Source organism: Schistocerca piceifrons, chromosome 10 (assembly GCF_021461385.2).
Source record: "Schistocerca piceifrons isolate TAMUIC-IGC-003096 chromosome 10, iqSchPice1.1, whole genome shotgun sequence".
NCBI classification, from domain to species: domain Eukaryota; kingdom Metazoa; phylum Arthropoda; class Insecta; order Orthoptera; family Acrididae; genus Schistocerca; species Schistocerca piceifrons.
The window spans coordinates 145,875,921-145,897,548 of record NC_060147.1 but is presented as its reverse complement, the minus strand read 5'-3'; the positions used below and the strand labels follow the sequence as shown (position 1 = coordinate 145,897,548).

Genomic DNA, 21,628 nt, shown 5'->3' with positions numbered 1-21,628 from the left:
TACTTAAAGAACAGATATCAAAAAGTAGAAACATTATGAGAGTAATAAATGTTACTCAGACATGGAGTAGATCTTAAGTTGTGTTCCTGAAGGAAGTGTTCTAGAGCCACTGCTTTTCTTAGCATACATTAATGACCTTCCTGATGATATTCAAAAGAAATTCATTCTATTTGCTAGTGAAACCAATATTTCAATTGACAAGACAGATTTGGATGAAGCTGCTCATGGAGCTGAAAGAGTTGAACTCAGGCTAGATAACTGGTTTGTAAATAATAAGCTGACGGAAAATTTTAAAAAAGAAGCATACACATCATTAGCTTTAAAAACAACTGACCCAAAAATCAATGAGAACAAATGCTAATAAGTAGCCTGTGTAAAATTTCAAGGTTTCCCTTTGATTATAAATTAAGGTGGGCATGTTAGCAGCATAAGTAGTAAATTAAATTCAGTATACTACAAAAGTTAGCCATAATTGTTAGTACTGAAATAAAAAATGCTTTACTTTGCATATTTGAATCCATTATGTCATATGAGATGGAACTAAGGGGAAGCTCAATAAACATAAAGAAGATACTTATTGTGTGGAAAAGGGCTACCTGTATAATGACAACTGAGAAAAGCTTGAATGACATACAGAGCAAAATTCAAATGACTAAATATTTTAACAGCAACAGATATGTGATACATGCCAATAAAACATCAGCCAGTTTAAGAAAAATGATGAGGTACATCAGCATGGAACAAGAAACTTGTCAGCAGCTAAGAATAATTCAACATAGGACAAATTGTGATAAAAAATGTATCTATTCAACTGTCTTCCAGACAATATCAATAACATTAATGCTCTAAGTCAAAGAAATATTGCAGAAAAATTTGTTTTAGTCCACAAATTTATTTTCTGACTTTTGGAAGTATGATGCATACTCAAAAGAAAGAAATTAGATAATCTACAATGCTACTCAGTGCAAAGATGACACACTGAGTTCCAGACAGGCATTACGAAAAGCTGTGACATGTAACCTTTGGCTCTCTCTCTCTCTCTCTCTCTCTCTCTCTCTCTCTCTCTCTCTCTCTCTGATATTCCAACCTGTACTTTCCATTGTTTTACACTGCAATCTGTTGCATATACACACTTAATTTCAAAAATTAAACTAGGGTAGTACTTCTGTGTTTTCCCTAGTGAAGGAACATTCAATAATAGACTTCTGTATTTCTATTTTTGATTTTCTACCCTCAATTTCAGTTCCTGTGTTATCCTTTAGTGTCTGGGCACTAACTTTGGGGTCACAGACAGCCTTTTCATACAGCCAGAATTTCTTTGAGCTCTGTGACAGATCTTTTCATAATAAAATCCTGCATAACTCTAATTTTTACATCAAACATGTTTTGAATTTCCCAGTACACAGACAGGTGCTAGTGGTATGTGTAAAGTCACATAAATGCTTTGTTTTGAAGTAGTAGACAAAAGCAGCTGCTATATTGTACAGTAGAAGGAACATTAACTTTTTTCAAATTAGCATACATCAAGCAATCTAGAAGTAATTCCCATAAATACTAGAGTGAGTATATCAACACTAATAATTGATTGATTCATTCAGTCATCATCATGTTCCACACATCCTGTCCACGAGGAGAATCTTCAGCAATGAGGTGATGAGGAACGTGTCGAGATAAATATTAATGCGAGATTAGTAAACTGTAGAAACTTAATCCGTATTCTGTACTGACAATAAACTGTAACTAGATGCATTAATGATATGCCATCAAAATTGGATTTTTTTTTAAATAAGAAAGCTGCTCCCTCATCACTTTTACTGTATAGCTTAACGTCTGCTGCATTACAATGACATTTTTAAAAGAAAATATTTGTACATCTATAAATACTGTGACCTATTTGTAGTGTATGATTACTTGCTACACAGCCTTCAACTAATGCTACTATTTGTCATGCACCTAACATAACTTTTCAACCCCCATATCTAGATATTCACATAATTCACAGACAGAGTGATTAATGACAATTTTTTAATTGTCCTTTTACGAAAGTTAGATGAGAGCTTAGCGAACATCTTACCACCAGAGTACATAACTCCATTCTGAACGCTAGATGAGGAGGCACAGATTACACAAAAATTATTTTTGTGTCTTTCATTTTGATTGTATCAAATCACAGTTCAGTTAAAACTGATTTTTATTATCAGCAAAAATGATCCAATACAGATTCAATGAGCCAACAGCCTTGCCGCAGTGTTACCACCGGTTCCCGTCAGACCACTGAAGTCGAGCGCTGTCGGGCTGGGCTAGCACTCGGATGGGTGACCACCGGTCTGCCAAGTGTTGTTGGCGAGACGGGTGCACTCAGCCCTCGTGAGGCAAACTGAAGAGCTACTCGATTGAGACGTAGTGGCTTCGGTCTCGTAAACTGACACACGGCCGGGAGACTGGTGTGCTGATCACATGCCCCTCCAAACCCACATCCTGTGATGCCTGTGGGCTGAGGATAACACGGAAGCTGGTTGGTACCATTGAGCCTTCATGGCCTGTTCGGGCAGAGTTAAGTTTTTTATTTTTTTAAAAGGATTCAATCAATTGGAAAGTGAGTGTAGGAGTTCCAGGATCCCTAACGTGTGCAGTTACTGACTTAACGCCATATTCTTACTGCCGACAAACATTTTATTTACTTCAGATGTACTGCCATAAAAGAAGACAGCAGGGAGTGAAAATATACGAAACAAGCCAACATTCTTGCCTTTAGGCCCACATAATGAGAGACACTTGTAAGGGCATTACACACCAAACTGAGCTTCTCAATTAATCTCTCTGTGTGTTGACTGCATTGTATCTTGTTATTCCAGATGGACCCCAAGGAACTTTACACATTGGGCTTCATTCAGTGTGTGACCATTAATGCCTATTTCTGGTGCTAAAAGGTCACTACCACTAGTCTGAAACTGCGTAATATGAGTCTTTGTGATATTAAGACTTAAACTGTTGACTGTGAACTACTCGTAGGTGTGTCCTGCTAAAATCTGAGTTAAGGTCAAATTCGAACTCTCAATTAATACACTCGTGTTGTTGGCAAGTATTACACATTTTGGAGTGCCCTTTAAAGTCAGCGGAAGATCATTTACGTAAATTAAAAATGAGAGTGTCCCAGTACCACTCCTTGTCTCATTTCACACGTTATGCCCTATTCTGTGGCTATTTTTGTGCCCGAGAGATGGACTGTTAATGAGACCCTCTGCTTTCCATTAACAGAGTTAAGATTCCATCTGAGCAAGAGGAATTCCATTAATGCCACATTGGCAAGGTCACACTTCATTTGTGAGGTCCTGCATTGTTTTCTCTGTGGTGAATCCTTTATGGAAGCAAAGTTGAGAGCCACTTAGTTTGGCTCAGTTAAATGAGTCAATGTTCAATCATAAACCAATTTCCAAACACTTTTGAAAGGAGTAGAAGGAGTTATATATGTCTGTAACTACATGAAGTTTGCTTATATCCAGTTTTGTACATGAGTGTTAGTACATCATATTTAAGTAAGTTGGAAAATATGCCCCAAGTCATTAACTGGTTACAAAGATAGCTCAAGAGTAATCCTAAAGATTCAGCACAAGATATTAATGTTCTGCAAGAAACACCATCATAGCGAGCAGAATTACTACTCTGTAGTGACCTGGTGAAGTTTGTAATCTCCTTAGATGCTGTATTTTTTAAACTAATTTCTGTTGGTGGTGCACGCAGTGTCCATACAAGTAAACCTAATGCATCTGTATTTAGTTGTTTATTACTGAGCTCAGTCTTTGCACTGACTGTGATGAATTAATCATTGATTTGGTTGCTTATGGCTTGAAAGTATAACCATTTCCGCCAGTCCTATTTTCTGGAATTTAAACTACATTAGGAGCACTAGTTTTGTTTGTTTCTTTTTTAATAATATTCAAAATCGTTTTTGGCTTGTCCTTGGAGTTTGTGGGTACAGAACACAAGTTTTGCTTTTCAATGACAAAGTCAAGGATTTGACAGTACTTGTGGCAACAGACTCAAATCTCAGCTCTTTCTCTAAATTATACAGAACTTCTCTTCCTAGAATCAGATCCTTTCATCCCAGCAGTTATCAACCCCTTGTCCTCATTTCTGTTCAATTTTACCTCATTTGTTTTCAGGAAAAATAAGACTCAAAGTACTGTATGAATACATTTATGAAATAGTTATATATTCTATCAACACTGTATGCCTTACAAATTTCTCTACAGTATTCTTCCTGTCATTTTTCTCTGAACGCCATAATGGGGTCACTGTTTACAATTCTGCAACACAATACTTTCCTTCTATGTTCTGTATCTGTCTGGCCAGTAAATTTTATTGTTCACATTTGACCATCATTGTCAGATAACCTAGTGGCAATTGGTTTTACAGCTAAAACACTGCATGCTGTTGGGCCTAAATAGCTGTTGCACTATGTCTTTCAGTCCTCGTAACAAATATAATTTATTGTCTGTGTACTTTACAGAAGTAGCCTGCTGTGGCTATTCCTGGCTGTTAACGTGTAACTAGACTTGTTCCCACCCCTTAATGTTCTTTTCCATAGCAAGAAATATAGGACATATTGTGTGTGTGTGTGTGTGTGTGTGTGTGTGTGTGTGTGTGTGTGTGTGTGTGTGTGTGCGCGCGTGTGTGTGTTGAATTTGGACAATGTCTTTCATCAGAGCCAAGTAATGAAGACACACGCATATGCACACATTTATAGCTGCATTGCCCTGGTCAAGAAACATTATTGTGGCACACATGCTCATAGACACCGCATTAGAAGCAAATTAAATATCTGCACAACTCAAACTAGAACAGCATCTGTATTACTATGCAACTAATCCAGAACCTGGAACCCGGTACCAGTTGCCTAGCATCTTAAAGAGGCAACAAAAATTTTATTTTCAATATTTTGCATAATTATTGACCGAATTTAAAAATTTAGAACACTGTCACAATCTACTCATCAAGAGATATAATCTTATGTTAAAAGTTTAACTCAGTAAGGCTTGTACAACAATCAAAAACTGTGTGCTAGTCTCGAGGCAGTGTAACAAGTGGCACACAGATGTCCAACTTTACTCATCCAGTATTTGAGGATGAGAGCACTTGGCAATTTCCGACAAACTTTACACGTAATTTCAAACCTTTCAAAACCTTTTTTCACTGACACTCCACAAAATGATGAAAGGAAAAAATGTTTATCGCGTACTTCATTTTTGCTCTTCGTGCAGTAAAAATTCAGCATCAGATATGACGTTTTAATTTATTACTTCTTTACTACTAACTGTGTTCGCAACACACTTTGTAAAGAGTGTCGACATATATCACTGAATACACCTGTAAAGTAAAATTACATCACTGATTGCCACATTAGTTTACAAGATATGATAATTTAAACATTGAGATGTGTGAAAAAGTTGCTTTCACTTAAAACAGAGCGCAAATTACCCAGACTATACTCATCCAATATTTTATAATGAGAGAACTTAGTGACTTCTGACAAATTTTAAGCATAATTTCAAACCTTTTCTGCATTTTTTTCCTTTTCCTCTCTTACATGCTTAATATCAAATATTTAACACATTAACTAATTTGTAAAGTAATCAGATATTCGAAACTGTTTTATACTCAGGAGTTTGTGTCCTTAAAGAATCAGGGGGGTTGCTTGGTTATATTAGAAAAGTGTTTTACACACAACAATTAAAACCATTGTCTGGCCAACTTAGCATTTAAAATAGCAGCAAAACAAAAATTCTTTATAAAGAAACAAATATAATTTCTGATGAGATATTGCTTTTACTTAGTAAAATAATTTTTGAATTATAAGAGATAGTATCTGTAAACTGAAATTCAGACTGTCAAAAATTTCTACACATCATTATAATAAGTAAATTATGATTGCAATTTCTAAACTGACATTTGTACTGCTTGTATTTTCTCTCTTTGTCTCTGTTTGTACTGTCCAATGCCCATTGTACCATTAAGCTACAAAATGGATCAAAATGAACCATTAAATTATGATGATGGGTGCACATTTAACAGGAAATTATTTTTACTTCTAGTGGCCCTCTTGTGGTTGTGAACTGCAGATTTCAGTAACTTTTCAATTTCGTTTATGTGCTTGTTTACTGTTAAATATTTCAGTTATATGGTGACAGACTACCTTTCCTCCTCCCATTATTCCACAGTTTCTTAGCCCTGTTTAAACAATACTCATTTACAAACAGTACAGACAATAACTCAAGACTGCTCTACATCATTTTAGTCTCTTTGAGCCGCAAATAGCCCTGGCATCCATTTCCCGCCTGTGATTAAGTAAACAAGACTGTATTGTCCTTAAATGAAAATCTTTTGTATTTCTCAATGCAGTTTAGTGACATAAGATATAATAACACAGCCAAGCAGATCTAGAGTACTCATATATGAATGGTATTGTCCACTATTTCTTTTATACCAGTCACTACAAGATAGCTGCCAATTCATTAGGAAGCTCACAACAACCACAGAGCATATAACGAAGTTGTGTTATATGAAATACAAAGATAAGTTAGTACAATAAGGAAAAAAAAATCAATGCCAAATAATGCATACAGTTATAATGTTTCTTTCCAGTGTCTGCATAACATATTTGTCTCTGCCATAGAAAAAGTTATTACATAAAGGCAAAAATTTGTTAAAATAAATAGTTGCTTGGTGAGATTTAGACCATGATGAAGTAAATAATGGTGAGTGTATCTAGGCATAACATTGAAACGTGATACAAAAGGAAACAAGCACATTATGACATTAATGATGAAGGCAAATTGTAGACTTCAGTTTGGGAGAACTTTAGGGAAGTTTAGCTCGTCTACAAAGGAGACTGGGTATAGAACACTAGTATGATCCATTCACAAGTACTCTTCAAGTATTTGGATTCGACACCAGATAGAATTAAAAGAAGGCATCGAAGCAACTGGTCGACACATGAGTATTATGGAGATTCTTTGCTGAGTCAAATGGGAATCCCCGGAGAGAAGACGATATTCTTATCACAAAACAGTATTGAGAAAACTTAGAGAAACAAGATTTGCAGCTTACAGCAAAAGATTCCACTGCTCTCAGGGAAATGACTATACTCTGTTCATCATAAGCCTAAACTTCATGCAGACATTACACTACGTATTCTTCCATATTTGCTGGAACCCGAACAGATTTCGTTTCACGTGGAGCTGGCCCGAGTACAGTCAAGTACGATAACGAGGATACGTTTTATCCTGTGCATTCCGCATACGTCAACTTGGCAACGATACGGGGCAACAGCTTTTCTGGCGCATTTAACTTGGACACCAATGACCAGGCAAGTGATCCGACGACACTGGAGTGATGTGAACATTAGCAGTACAGACAAAAAAAAAGACGAGCAGAGAACAACATAGCACTGAATGTCATTTAGTTTTTAGACAGAAGGAAATACTATATGGCAAAACTCAGGAGATATGCTTCTTAGGTGACTGAATAGAAAACATAACATGCTCTCAATCTTAGCTAACCCAGTACTGTAATTAAAAACAAGAGTGATGAAAATTTCAGACTTTAACAAGGGTGCTTTTCCTGCACGAGCTATATGTGGCATAAAAGTGGATGCTGATTTCACAGGTAGTTAAATACTGAAGTCACTGAAGGTATTACTGTCACTCGTCTGGTAATCTCTGATCCCATATTGGACTCCAAGGAGCACATTATAGTACTGCTACACTGATAACGAGGCAATCGACAACAGAATCCTAAGCCACCAAAAAATCCACATTTCCTCCTCCTCTTTTATGATGGGCTGTTCTGCAATTCCCCACTGTTCAACAGTGACATCTCACAAAGCTTCGCGCATTAGTTATAGTACATTTGGCAGCTTAAATGTTGTTTTGTTTCTCATGACAAATTCCTTGATTTGGCTCCAGATCAATTCTGTTGGGTTCAGACTGCAGTGGTACAGTGACAACTGTAAAAATGTAGCATTTTTACAGTGTGTTTGACACCATGAAAATTATTGTTTCCCATGTTTCTATGACACGTTTCACTGTGGGGGCTCATGTGAGACGAAATCTGTCCTATAAAACAATGGGCACATTCAAGTAAAGAGTATTTGATTTTTAATTTTTCTTCAAAAAATTTAATTGTGTAATGTTTTCTTAAACCAAGCCTGGGAAGAAGATAACCTTCCAGCTGGACCAAAGCCCAGAGTGGGAGGGTTAATCATTGGACTAACATTCAACACAGTAAAAAACCAGAGGGTTCCTATATCATAGTCCTGCATGAGATAAGATGGCCTGGGCAAGGCATGCGCAGAGAGAAAAACTATACAATCATACACAGAGGAAAAAATATGGTCGCCATATATTTGGGACATGATTTGCTGTACATAATAAAATATTGGTCAATGTGATGACACTGGAACATGTCAGTGAAAGGATATGCTACAACAGAATCAAAGGTAAATACAGAAACGTGCCCATGCCCCAATTGAGGACAAGGAGGAAGACATAAAAGACAAATTCTATGACACCTTAGACCAGATGCGCTCCTGATTATCACAGTATGACATCAGATTGTGCTGGAAGACATGTCAAAATAGGGCAAGAAGACCAATGGCAACCATATATATATGCATGTTCATCTTGCACACTGAATCAAATGATAATAGTATGAGGCTCATCAACTACGCCACAGCTAGAAACGTGAAAATAGTCAGTACATCATTTCCCCACAGAGACATATATAAAGCAACAGGGACCTCATCAGATGGGATAACTAGGAACCGAATAGACCACGTGTTGATAGACAAAAAACATAAAACGACAGTAACAGGTGTTAGGACAATGAGAGGGGCTGAGACAGGATTGGATCATTCTCTTGTGCTAATAAAGATGAAACAATCATTACCAACACAACCAAGTAAGAGCAACAGTGGCAAAAGAACCCACAGAGTAAATTTGAGTAGGCTAAAAGAAGAGGTGGTGAATAAATAGTTTAAAATTAAGCTTATAAATAGACTCACAGAACTTGAGAATAAAGCAATAGGAAAGAAGATGAAGACATCAATACAAAATGGAACAAGATAACAACAGTTATAAAGGAGACAGCACAGAAACTATTAGAAGATAACAATAATAGCAATATAAAGTGCAAACCATGGTCAGTGAAACATTTAGAAAAGTAGTTCAGGCCAGGAAGACTTTCCGACAGGGAACGATAAGCAACAAAATATGAAAACCAAATAACATCCGTGACAGGCACGACAGAAATGGAGAGAACAGTCAGGCGAGAGAAAAGATCATTCATAAATAAATAGAAAGAGAAGGCAGAGGGACTATGGCCACAACAATAGTAAACAGTTTTACAGAACAATGAGAAGCTGTTGAAAGAAGTACAAAGCTAAACCTGTGATAGTGAAGGATGAGAATGGAAAACTGATCATTACAAATGAGGGGAATCTAGAGAGCTGGCAGAGATACTTCAAATAACTGCTGAAAAACTCCCAGTAGACACCTACATAAAAAAAAGGGGGACAGAAAACAATCAGAATGTACAACCATTAGTCGAAGAACCAACTCTGAGAAAGGCGAAGGAGGCAATAAAAAGACTGAAAAATGGGAAAGCCCCAGGTATAGACATGACATCAGCAGAGCTCATCAAAGAAGATGGAGACAAGATACATGAATGGTTAGTCGAATTGATAGAATAGGTGTGGAGGAAACAAGTAATGCTGGAGGAATGGAAAACTGCTACTGTACGTCCCCTATACAAGAAGGGAGTCAAAATGTTGACACTGAACTACAGAGTGATGTCTCTACTACATATGTGCTATAAAACAACATCAAGAAATATTAGACACAGCATAAGAAGGGTTCAGAAAGGGGAAGTCAACAACTGGCCAAATATTCACACTAAAGCAAATACTAGATAAGAACTGGGAACACAATCAGGATATCTTCTGTATGTTTATACAATTCAACAAAGCATATGACAGCATAGTGAGAGACGAGATGTGGAGGATAATGGCAGAGTATGGGATATTGGCCAAGCTGATAAAGCTAACTAAAATTTTTGTGATGGAATCAAAGTCTAGAGTGAAAGTACAGGGGGAGTTTTCAGAAGCATTTGAGGTAAAAGCAGGAGTGAGACAAGCAGATATTATATAACTAACCCTGTTAAATTTGGCACTCAACAACACACTAAGGAGAGTAACACAAGAATTTGCGGAAGTCACCATAGGGGAAAAACAATAAATGTTCTGGCTTTCAGGAATGATATTGCATGATAGGAAAGAGAATAGAAGGCTTGGAGAAACTGGGAACTGTACTCAGGGGGGGAATCTCGGCACTTTTGAAAATAATAAAGTACTGAGAAAAATATAAAGCAGTTATGGATGGATGGAGAAGCCGAAAGAATGAGACCACTAGGACAGCCGAGAATGAGATGGACGGATAATACCATGGGAGACTTGAAGATACTGCATCTGGGAAATGAAGTTACAACCGACAGGAAGCTGTGGAAGGCTGGAATAAGTGAGGCCACGGACCAGCTGTGGTTTGTGTGGCCAGTATAAGTAAGCAATGTTTTCTTCACTTATACAATCTTTTATAAAATATCAATAATTAAGAATTTATATTTGCAATGAAAAACAGAATTATGCCTGCAATATGCAATTAGAAACCAGAAGATGTGCATTTTTAAAAATAATAATTAAGTATGAGTTAATTATCATATATTTGATGAATTTCATATTTAAATGATTTAGGTATGCAAACCAAACAAAAAAAATTATAGATCACAACAAAATTTGAACCGCCACCTCACAGCATACACAATTAACATTCTCCGATACTACCAATTATGTTATGCATGTAATTGGAATACATCCTCGTATTTATTACGTAACATTTCTCAAAAAATGTCAAAGCTGATTTTTCTCAGTAATCTTGTGAAAAATACTGAGAACAATTTGTTTCTCGCCATTAATGGTATTCTGCATGCGTGTTTCACTACAAAACAGGAAGCAGTGTCATCCATTTTCATAGTACTATTAACAGTGAGACAATCAGAGCACAAGTAGCATTTACAGAGACCGTGACTGTGCACGATTTTTGAATAAAAATTACGTAGCTAAAGTATGATTAAGAAAAACATTGATGGCTGTTGATACACCAGAATGTCAAGTTTCATTAACAGTGACGTAGTAATAAGATATCTAATACATAAGGTGGACCTACTTCCAAGAGTGGAACTACGGCTGCTGACCCGTCAGCACATTTTGTGTTTGTTTACATCAGGTTTATTCTTACGATGAACAAAGTACAGTAATAGTACGAGAGCTTCCAGAGTACGTATGTATGTGCAGACATACAGTGTACTGTACATTTTTTGACAAGAAGCTATTCCTTCCACGTGTAGTGTGTAGCCCTGAAATTTGTTTGCAACCCCAACCTTGATAGTCATTGTTAACACTACATCTTCATTGCTGGCCTGTTACTGACCACTACCTCACTTATGTAGGATGTTACTAAGACCACTGCATAAAAGAGAAGAGAGTGCGCATTCTGGCTTTTCTGCAGAGTCAGCTCTGCTGCAGTATGCATAACACTGAAATGGCATGGCAACTGCAAACTTACTTCAAAGTTGAAGTATGCAGGACAGTACAATTCTTGTGAGCCTAACATATATAATGCACACAGATTCACTGTAAAATTCCTGCAGTATTTATTTGTTTTTATTTACTTATTTACTTAGCATCCTTGTATCTCATCATTATAAAAATGATATAGGATTTGTCACAAGGTACATTGTGTTACATAGAAAATAGGACATGAAAATATTTACAATTATATGTCCATAAATAAAATATTATTACATATAACATGAAACCATATGCGTAACAACATTCATAATATGCTAAATTAGAATAATAGATGAATACAATTTAGTTTTCAATGAGCATTTTGGGTCATTACGATGAAAGAAATAAGCTACTGTATATTGAATGCTGGTGATTTAAGTATTCCTTGGCACTATAAAAACTCTTGCCAATTAACATTTTTTTAAGTTCTTTTTTGAATATGTGGAATTTTGGTATACTTTTAATTTCATTTGGTAGTGCACTAAACAAGATTGTTGGCTGATAAAGAACACTTTTGTGATACAGAGCTTTTGTGTGACTTTCTCTATGAAAGTTGTCTCTATTTCTCATTTTGTAGTTATGAACTTGACTATTTAACAAAGAATGTTCCTGGTGTGCCTTCATAAAACATACACTTTCATAAATATAGATACATGGTAGAGTCATGATTTGTAGTTCCTTGAAAACTTTTTTACATGATTCTCTGTGTGTCATACCTCTGATTATCCTTATTGCCCTCTTTTGAAGCACAAACGAGTTTTTGGCCAAACTGGTATTCCCCCAAAATATGATACCATATCTTAGTGTGCTATGTATGAGTGCAAAGTAGGAACATAACACTGCATCAACAGTACAGGAATTTTTTAGTATTCTAAGAACATAACAATACTGACTTGATTTTTTGTTTAACATTTCTGTGTGCTTCTCCGACATTAAATATTCATCTAGCCATAATCCTAAAAACATGGGGGGGGGGGGGGGGGTTTGCTCTATGTTACACTGCCCAAGTTTTACAGTTAGGTCAGATTTTACCTTGTTTGTTATATGTCTGAAGTTCATCTAAACTGTTTTTTGTCATTAACAATTAATTTGTTGTTTGTAAACAACATGTTCGCTTCTTCTGTGACTACTGTGTAAGTCAATTTCATTCGTAGCTTTGACAAATAGGCTGGTGTCGTCAGAAAACAATACTGCATCTGCTGCTGATAAATGTCTTGGCAAATCATTTATAAATATTAAGAACAGCAATGGTCCCAGTACAGAGCCCTGCAGCACACCATACCCCTACTCTCTGGTATGCCGACGAGTAGACTTTACCCGCATGCTGTATCTCTACCTTCTGATACCTATTAGAAAGGATTTGAACCAATCATGTGCTACTCCACGAACCCCGTAGCAGTATAGTTTCCTTAGCAGTAAATTATGGTCAATGACATCAAAAGCCTTAGACAGGTCCAAAAACAGGCCACAGTTTAATTCATTTTTGTCTACAGAATTTATGATCAGTTTTAAAAAGTTGTAAATTGCTGTGTCAGTTGACCTATTTTTCCTAAAACCGTTTTGCCCTTTAACTAGAATTTGATTTTTATTAAGAAAATGAGACAGTCTTTCATGCATTAGCCTTTCAATTACTTTTGAAAATCCAGATAACAATGATATAGGCTGGCAATTGATAACATCAGACTGGTCACCCTTCTTGATTTTATTTTTTAACTGATTTAAGGCATTTTGACCTCTAATGCAGTGACAGGGTATAGAAACACGGTTTTATCATTCATCGGTAGTTGCGCTCTGGAGTTTAAATCACACCTTCCTTGAATTAGTTTTGTTGTGATATTTGTGTAATGTGTGTTGAATATGTGGAGCAAAATGCAATGTCACGTTCAGCTATAGTGAATTGGTGCCAACAATTTGACAGAAGCCACATCGGCGTGGGTGACACTAATTGGAAGGTTATTGCACAGTAAATTGTCATATTTTAGGCAAGCCAGAAGAACATCTGTGGGAAAGAGACTTTCCAGTGATGAGGACATTCAAACAGCTGTTCTCAAATAGCTCTGTAACCGAGGAGTGGATTTCTATTGTCAAGGAACTGAATGGTGGGTACAACGGGCTGACCTTTGCTTACAAACACGGAGCTGAAAAATAAAGTCATGGTGTGTCACTTTGAAATGTGGTGCAGCATTCAATAAAAGATGTTTAAACTGCCATATAATGTGTACCTGACTTTTCTCTAGGAATTAAGTTCATCTTAGTCTTTACCTTACACATTCACTCAGCAAAACTTTACTCCATATGCAAAATTTGCTTTAACAAATTCAAAACTGGTCAAGTAGATTTCATAAATGCCTATCTGGTTGTATTGTTGCATCAAGGTGTATAATACTTAATATATGATAACTGGTGTTTTAGCTATGCCACAGCAACCTTCCTGAGGGCAAAGACTGATTTAGCTAGGGCTGGGTAATTAAAAGTATTGTGCTTACATTGCCCTTGCAGGACCACTGACTTCAATTTTCTAAGTTTTAATCGGCCTCACAATACCAGAGGTCAGGGGCAAACCAGAGCTTCTACAGTTTACTGTTGTTGGTAGTGCTTTGTACAAAAATGACTAATGAGGAGGTACTGCTCCTAGCTGTGGAAAAAAATGATAGCAGCTCATGTAAATGTTGAGTGTAACTACTGTCAAATAATTACATTTAACCTGCATATCGGGACTGCTAACGACTGGGATGTCGGAAGCCCGTAACTGTCCTCTTTGCCGATGTTGCTGAGCCACTTCTGTTGCTAAGCTGCTTCAAGATTTCAGTTTTTTTCTCTAATTTTGTCTGTACCTTTGTGTGTCTACAACTATCACACGAGTCGAGCATTTTGGAATCTTACAGGCTTCCTGCAATTGTGGTGGTGTTCTGCTAGTTCTAATCTGTTGTCTGCTATCCACGTACTAAGAGGCCTTCCAGGTCCCCCACATTAGCACCACTCGACTCACGCCGTATCTCGCGAGTGTGTGCAGTGTCGAGAGATTTTATACGATCACCGCTGACACGATGTCGGGTAACGGAGGCGACAGCTGTGTACGCTGCAGCAACTCCGGAACCTCCGTACGACGCCTCCGCAGTGTAGCACCTCACGCGTTTGCCGATGCCTCCCTCACGTAACGTAAGTGCGACACTGGGAGCTGGTCACCTATTTCGTTCCTCCGATTCACTTACTGTCGGAAATTGTAGATCTTGTTATTTTGCAAGAGTGGCCACAGTATTCGGAACTTGGTGGGATGCAGTGAGGATATAGCATCAGCTCTCGACACTACAGTCATATACGATATACGATACGAGTGAGGTGCTGGCTAAACAGAATACACGAGTTACGCGCTCGCCCCTGGAGACCGGAACACGACATCCGGCAGGATCGGCACGACAGATCGGTAATAGCTCGACACAGTTTCAATTGTCGGCAGCCTGTAAACTTCCACAAAACGTGATCACTTGCGAGACAGCCGACGACAGTCACGTGATGAGAGACGTCATTAGAAATGCAATATATTGACGTACCACCCCACTTAGATTAGTCTATACTTTAAAGAAGGTTGCTCCAACACACCCCAGGGTGTCAGTTATTTTAGTATTTCAAGCATTTTATACAATGGTGCAGAAGAATTTTAATGGAATTGACACTGACTGCAGAAGTATACATATTTATGTTTGAACAAAATTTACGACATTTCATGAGAAATCTCCAAATTTAATTCGACTCCTAGTATAACTAATTCAAAGCTTATAAAGAACAGAAAGAATGACAAGGCAACCCTACGTAAAGAGCCGAGGAATAAACGTGAAATCGGTATCTATTCTGACAGTCGTGGCAGAGGAATCGCAAACATTATACGAAATGATCACAGTGTAAACGCCACCAGTGTCATCAAATCGGGAGCTCCTATGTGTCAAGTTGTTAAGAATTTCGCCAATAAAGATTGGTGTATGGTAGTAATAGCAGGGGCTAACAATGTGTACAAAAGTGAACTCAAAGAAGCCACTAGATGCTTAATGAAAACACTGAAATCACTGGACGAGCAAAGAATGATTGTTGTGGGAATTCCACACAGGCATTACCTTCCCGATTTCTCCTGTGTGAACAAAGAGATCCAGAAAGCCAACAGATTGCATTACAATCATTACATGCCTTTCACAATGCATTATTTCTCCCTACAGGGGACACGGGGTGTGAATTCTTTACCAGACATGGCATGCACTTCAATAGGAGGGGAAAATCATTTCTCAGTAAAAAAACTGTGGAAATTTCGAGAAGTTCTCATCGCACACCCGATTTAACAACCTTCCCTCTACCCCAGACAGGAGTAACAGTTTCACAGAACGCTAATCGTAGTCGATCAAAGTGCAGTGAAGCGTCCCAAACCACAGGAACAGCATCAGAAGATTGCTCCCACACTGACAGTAGGCCTACACAATCAGTGTCAACACTAGATACCTCTCAAGGAAGATACCCAAGTAAAAGTTACACTAGCACCGTGAATACAGGCGCAGAAGTCCCAGCTTCTGCTATAAATACAAAAGAAACAACACCGGCAGCAGTGTCCATTGAGCAGGGCAGAAGGAAAAGAATACCGCCTTCCCACCTGAATGATTTTTTAGTAGAAAACAGAGCAAAGAAGAAGAACACAAGACAAACAGGGTCAGGACTTCATTTTAAGTGAGTGGTTCATCAGAAATGACTAAAAGCAGTAGCTGCAGTAAGCAAATTAAATCCATCCTTCTGCCATTTCATATAATGTATCATAATGTTCAGTCTCTGACTAACAAATTGCAAGAACTAGAAATAATATGTGTTCTGACCTAAATGCTGATGTTATCTGCATAACAGAACATTGGCTAGAATAACCGCAAATACAAACACTAAAGATCCCTGGTTTTTCCCTAGTCAGTTCATTTTTCAGGTCTTATTATAAACATGGAGGGATAGCTATCTTTGCAAAGCAGAATTTAAGGTATAGAGCAATCCAAACAGATCCTGAACTGAATAAAGAAGAAGTCTTTGACGGCTATTGAGCTTACTGACATTCAGCTAGCCTAGTTATTGTAACTATATACAGATCCCCTGATGCTGACATAGAGGAATTGCTGTGTAAATTTGAAATGATGTTAAATATTGTAGAACCAAAGAAAAAGAAAATCATCTGTGGAGACTTCAACGTAGACTTTTTGAAAGCCTCAAACTACATAGATGAATTACTATACATGATAAAGAGTTTCAACAAGAATCACTAGGCATGGTAAAAGTGCACCAGACCAAATTTTTATTCAAGAAACCTTTTCTCCACACAGTAGTGAAGCAGTTAAGATGGGATACAGTGATCATGAGACTGGAATTATGTTCAGAGAAAATATCTCCCATTAAAATAACTGAGTGCAGAGATTTCAGTGATGGCAATACAGCAAACTTTTGCAACATATTAAACCGAGAAACATGGGATGAAATGTTCAATAAAACAGATGTAAATAGAATGTTTGATAACTTTCATGGATCATATAAGTACTATTTTGACATAGTCTTGCCACTAAAGCAGCGTAAATTAAAACCAACCAGAAACAAAAGTTGGATTACTAAGGGCATAAAAATCTCAGTGCAAGGAAAAGATTTCTACATTCGTATATAAACAAAATAATATATCATTAGAAATGCAAAATTATATCAAAGAATACAGTAAGATCTACCACAAAGTTATTAAAGAGGCAAAGAAAAGGGGAAACGATGAATATACCCACAAATCAAAAATCAAAAGACGGGCCGCACGGAACATCATCAGATCTGAAACACACACAAAAGCAGTGGCAAAAAATATTAACTTAAAGCTGGAAAACAAACAAGTATCTGATGCTACCTCTGTAGCTAATATCTTCAATGAGTACTTTGGCAAATCTGTAAATGATCTTGTCCAAAGCAACTTTCAGAATACTACATTGAGAACTGTAAATCACCCATGGGGTCTATGTTCCTCAAGCAGGTCACACAGAGTGAGCTCATACTGGCAATGAGCTCATTAAAGAAACTTTCATGTAGTTTTGATGAGATTCCAGATTGTATTATAAACCACACAAGACATCATCATATTGTAGCACCTCTGAAGCATATTGTTAATCACTCCTTTTCCACAGGTACCTTTCCAAATCTTCTAAAGATTGCAAAAGTAACCTCCTTGCACAAAAAGGGAGCCACAGGCAATATTAACAATTCCAGACCTGTAGCAAAACATAGTGGCTCCTCAAAGATCTTTGAGAAGCTCTTTTATAATAGGTTGCTAGAATTTGTTAACAAAAACTCATTGCTGTCAAATCATCAGCATGGCTTCAGGCACTCTAGATCCACAACCACAGTAGTCTATGAATATTTGCACTCCATTCTAAAAGCTGTAGATGAAAAGGAATGGCAACTGGAATATTCTTGGACCTATCAAAAACATTTGACATTTTAGATCATGGTATCCTACTACATAAGTTGTAAAGAAAGGGAATTAGAGGTATTCCAAATGAATGGATTAGATCATATCTTACTAGCCGACAACAAAAAGTTGTTCTCAAACAAGACACAATAACTGAAAACATTTCAAGAAGAACAACAAACACATCAGGAAAAACTACCATCAAATATGGTTCTATCCTCTTTCATTTGAATGACACTGTCCATGCCGAACAGACAACTTTATTTGCAGATGATACCAGTATTTTGATTACAGGGTCAGACCAAAAAGAGCTTCAAATTAACTACAGATGCATCATTGCTGGAGCTAACACACTGGTTTGAAAAAAATAAACTTATAATTAACACTGGGATTACGGTGGCCATATATCTCACTATAAACAACAAAATGAACACGCATTGAAAATAAGCAACAAAATTGTAAAACTAGTTGATGATGTTAAGTTCCTAGGAATATATCTGCAGAGTGATCTCAAGTGGAATACACACATTAAAGCTCTTACAACCAAGCTACCATCAATCTGTTACATGCTACGGATACTAAGCACAAGTTGTAATAGAGAAATAGTAATACAGGCATATCATGCACATTTCCAGTCAGCAATCCGACATGGAATATTTTGGGGGAATGCACCCTGTAGTCAATCTGTTTTCAAAAGCCAGAAACAAGCTATCAGAATCATCTCCAACATAAAGAGGCAAGGTTCATGTTGCTCTCTTTTTCCATGCCTATATATATTTGAAAAAATAGTCTTTGTAAGAGAATATTTAAGAACCTCCAATGCCTATCAGCTGAGCAGCTCTGTGCACAATTACACAACAAGAAATGGCAAAACCATTCATGTCTCATATGCCAGAACATCAGCCTACCAGAAGAGTGTCCTTCATAGAGGCACACAATTGTATAACCATCTTCCTAACAACATAAGGTTGGTAAAGCAAGACAGCTTGTTCAAAAAAAAAGCTGAAGTCACAGTTTCTACTCTGTAAATGAATACCTCTCAGAATGAAACAGAATTTTATAAAGTTAAATTAATAAACAGTTTATGGCAATTATTCGATTATTAAAGTGAACTAGATGTACCTGTGATTATTAATGTAGATATTTGCACTCCACAGCATTGCATATATATGCCTGTGTCTGTATTTGTGCGGAATGGTTTTTTTTTTTTTTTTTGTGTGTGTGTGTGTGTGTGTGTGTGTGTGTGTGTGTGTGTGTGTGTGCGCGTGTGTGTGGACGTGCATGCACGCAAGACTGTATACTTGTCCTTTTTCCCCCCTTAGGTAAGTCTTTCGCTCCTGGGATTGGAATGACTCCTCACCCACATCCTTTCGTCTTTCCCTCTCCTTCCCTCTTTCCTGATGAAGCAACCTTGGGTTACGAAAGCTTGAAATTTGTGTGTGTGTTTGTGTGTTTTTTACTGTGTCTATCTACCAGCGCTTTCTCGTTTGGTAAGTCACAGCATCTTTGTTTTATATATATATATATTATCCCCACGTGGAATGTTTCTTTCTATTATATATATGAGATGTCACAGGACCAAAACTAAATAAATAAATATAACATGAAGATTCACTCATAGTGCAATTAGGATATAATTTATAAGCTGTTCTATCTAATAAAATTTGCAGCACTGCACAGTTAACTTCAAGAAACAAAATTCAAAATATAGTAAGCACTTGGTCTTCCAAAGTTTTGAAAAACCAGAAGAAATTTTCTACACATATAAATCTCAGAATATACACTTCACCTGCTTTGAGAAGTAGCTATATTTACTCCGACAGTGCACAGAAAATGCACCAAAGCAATCATTACACACTTCCCAGGCAGAATGGCTATTAGGGGTCAACAGCCACACTGTAAAAAAAGAAAAAACACTGTTACTTCACAATATGTACATTTAAAAACCAGTATCAATAAACAAGTTAGAAGTATGTTTCACCTGTCTGATACAATTACTTCAACAATTTCAGTAAACTAGTCTTGCTCAGGTTATCAGCTGTTTAGTTGACGTGATATGTAAAAAATGGAATTTTCATATGCGTGTCAGAAAATAAAACTTTAATTGATAAAACCGACGAGTTTCTGGCCCGTTCTCACCTCCGAGAGGTGAAATACGTAGAACTGCTGGTTGGCATGTATAACACTAAAGGCAATACACTTCGTAGTTTTTGGTACTAGTAGTTACTTCCTCAGTGAGAAGAGACGGACAGGTTGCGAAAGATTAACAAGGAAGAGCACGTCAGTCAGACGACAGGGTGAGAGGGACTCACATATGGTGAGAACAGGGGTAAACAAAGATACAATAAAGTTGTATCATCACACCACAATCTGGATTAGTGCAGTTATTCTCTTCCAGCACTGTCTTGTACGAGGTGTTTGGAGGAAGATTAAATCGCTTTGCCTGTAGGTGATTACGAGGGGTAGATGTGCAGAATGGTTCAAAACTGGGCCACCTTCTGACACGACACGCACTGACAGTCCCTCTTGTGGTGTTACGTATCACTCCGGAAGAATGACACGTATCCCTACGAATGATTTACTGACACATGATTTTCGCAAACATTTGTATCTGCACAGGTGCGAAACTGCTGCAAAGCCATCCTGGTGGCACAATTATCACTACTCCAGCAAACTTGATGCATGCCTCAATCTACTGGAGAGAAGAGAATCAGGACACTGTGAAAAGCACAAAATGCGACAGGTGTGAACGATCGAATGAGTAGCACGTGGGTCCCACAGCACAGCACGGTGTGAAAGCCAGGTCTGTGTTACTCCACTGTGTACGAACTGACTGGCCCGGTCTATCACTGTTACGACTCGGGTCAGTGGCTCTGCCGATACGACAGTCTGCACGAGGCGTCCGCGGTACCTTTCTGCACCATTCTGCTGTGGGAACCGTGCCATCTCATCTGTGTCCATATGTATGTCTGCTGCTGGGGATACTAAATCCCTCCTCCCAGAAAAAGACATGTATCAGCAAAAATTCAACTAAATACAACAGTTTCAAATAACTTTGTATTGCTGTGAGGTGTGGGATCCACATCAGATAGGACTGACGGAGGACATCGAAAAACTTCAAAGAAGGGCAGCTCGTTTTGTACTATCACAAACTAAGGGAGAGGGTGCCGCGGGTATGACACGTGGACTGGGGTCAGAATCATTAAAGCAAAGGCATTTTTCATTCTGGCAAGATCTTCTTAAAATTCATTCACCAACTTTCTCATCTAAGTACAAAAATATTATGTTGGCGCCCACCTACGTAGGGAGAAATGATCGTCACAATAAAATAAGAGAAATCAGAGCTCGTACAGACAAGACTTAAGTGCCCATTTCCCTGTGCACCATTCGATAGTGGAACGGTAGAAAAACAGCTAGAAGGTGATACGATGAACCCTCTCGTCAGGCTCTTAACTGTGAATTGCAGAGTACTGATTTAGATGAAGATGGAGATG

The 21,628-nt window shown here is 37.6% G+C and overlaps 1 protein-coding gene across 1 annotated transcript in view; it reads right to left on the bottom strand.

Annotated features, from left to right (window-relative positions):
- Window positions 1–21,628, bottom strand: part of LOC124718785 — a 213,145-nt gene that overhangs the window by 178,177 nt on the left and 13,340 nt on the right. Inside the window, exon 2 of the mRNA XM_047244393.1 lies at window positions 19,924–20,030. Within this exon, the coding sequence (XP_047100349.1) occupies window positions 19,924–20,030 (107 nt within the window). The remainder of the gene's footprint in view (window positions 1–19,923; window positions 20,031–21,628) is intronic.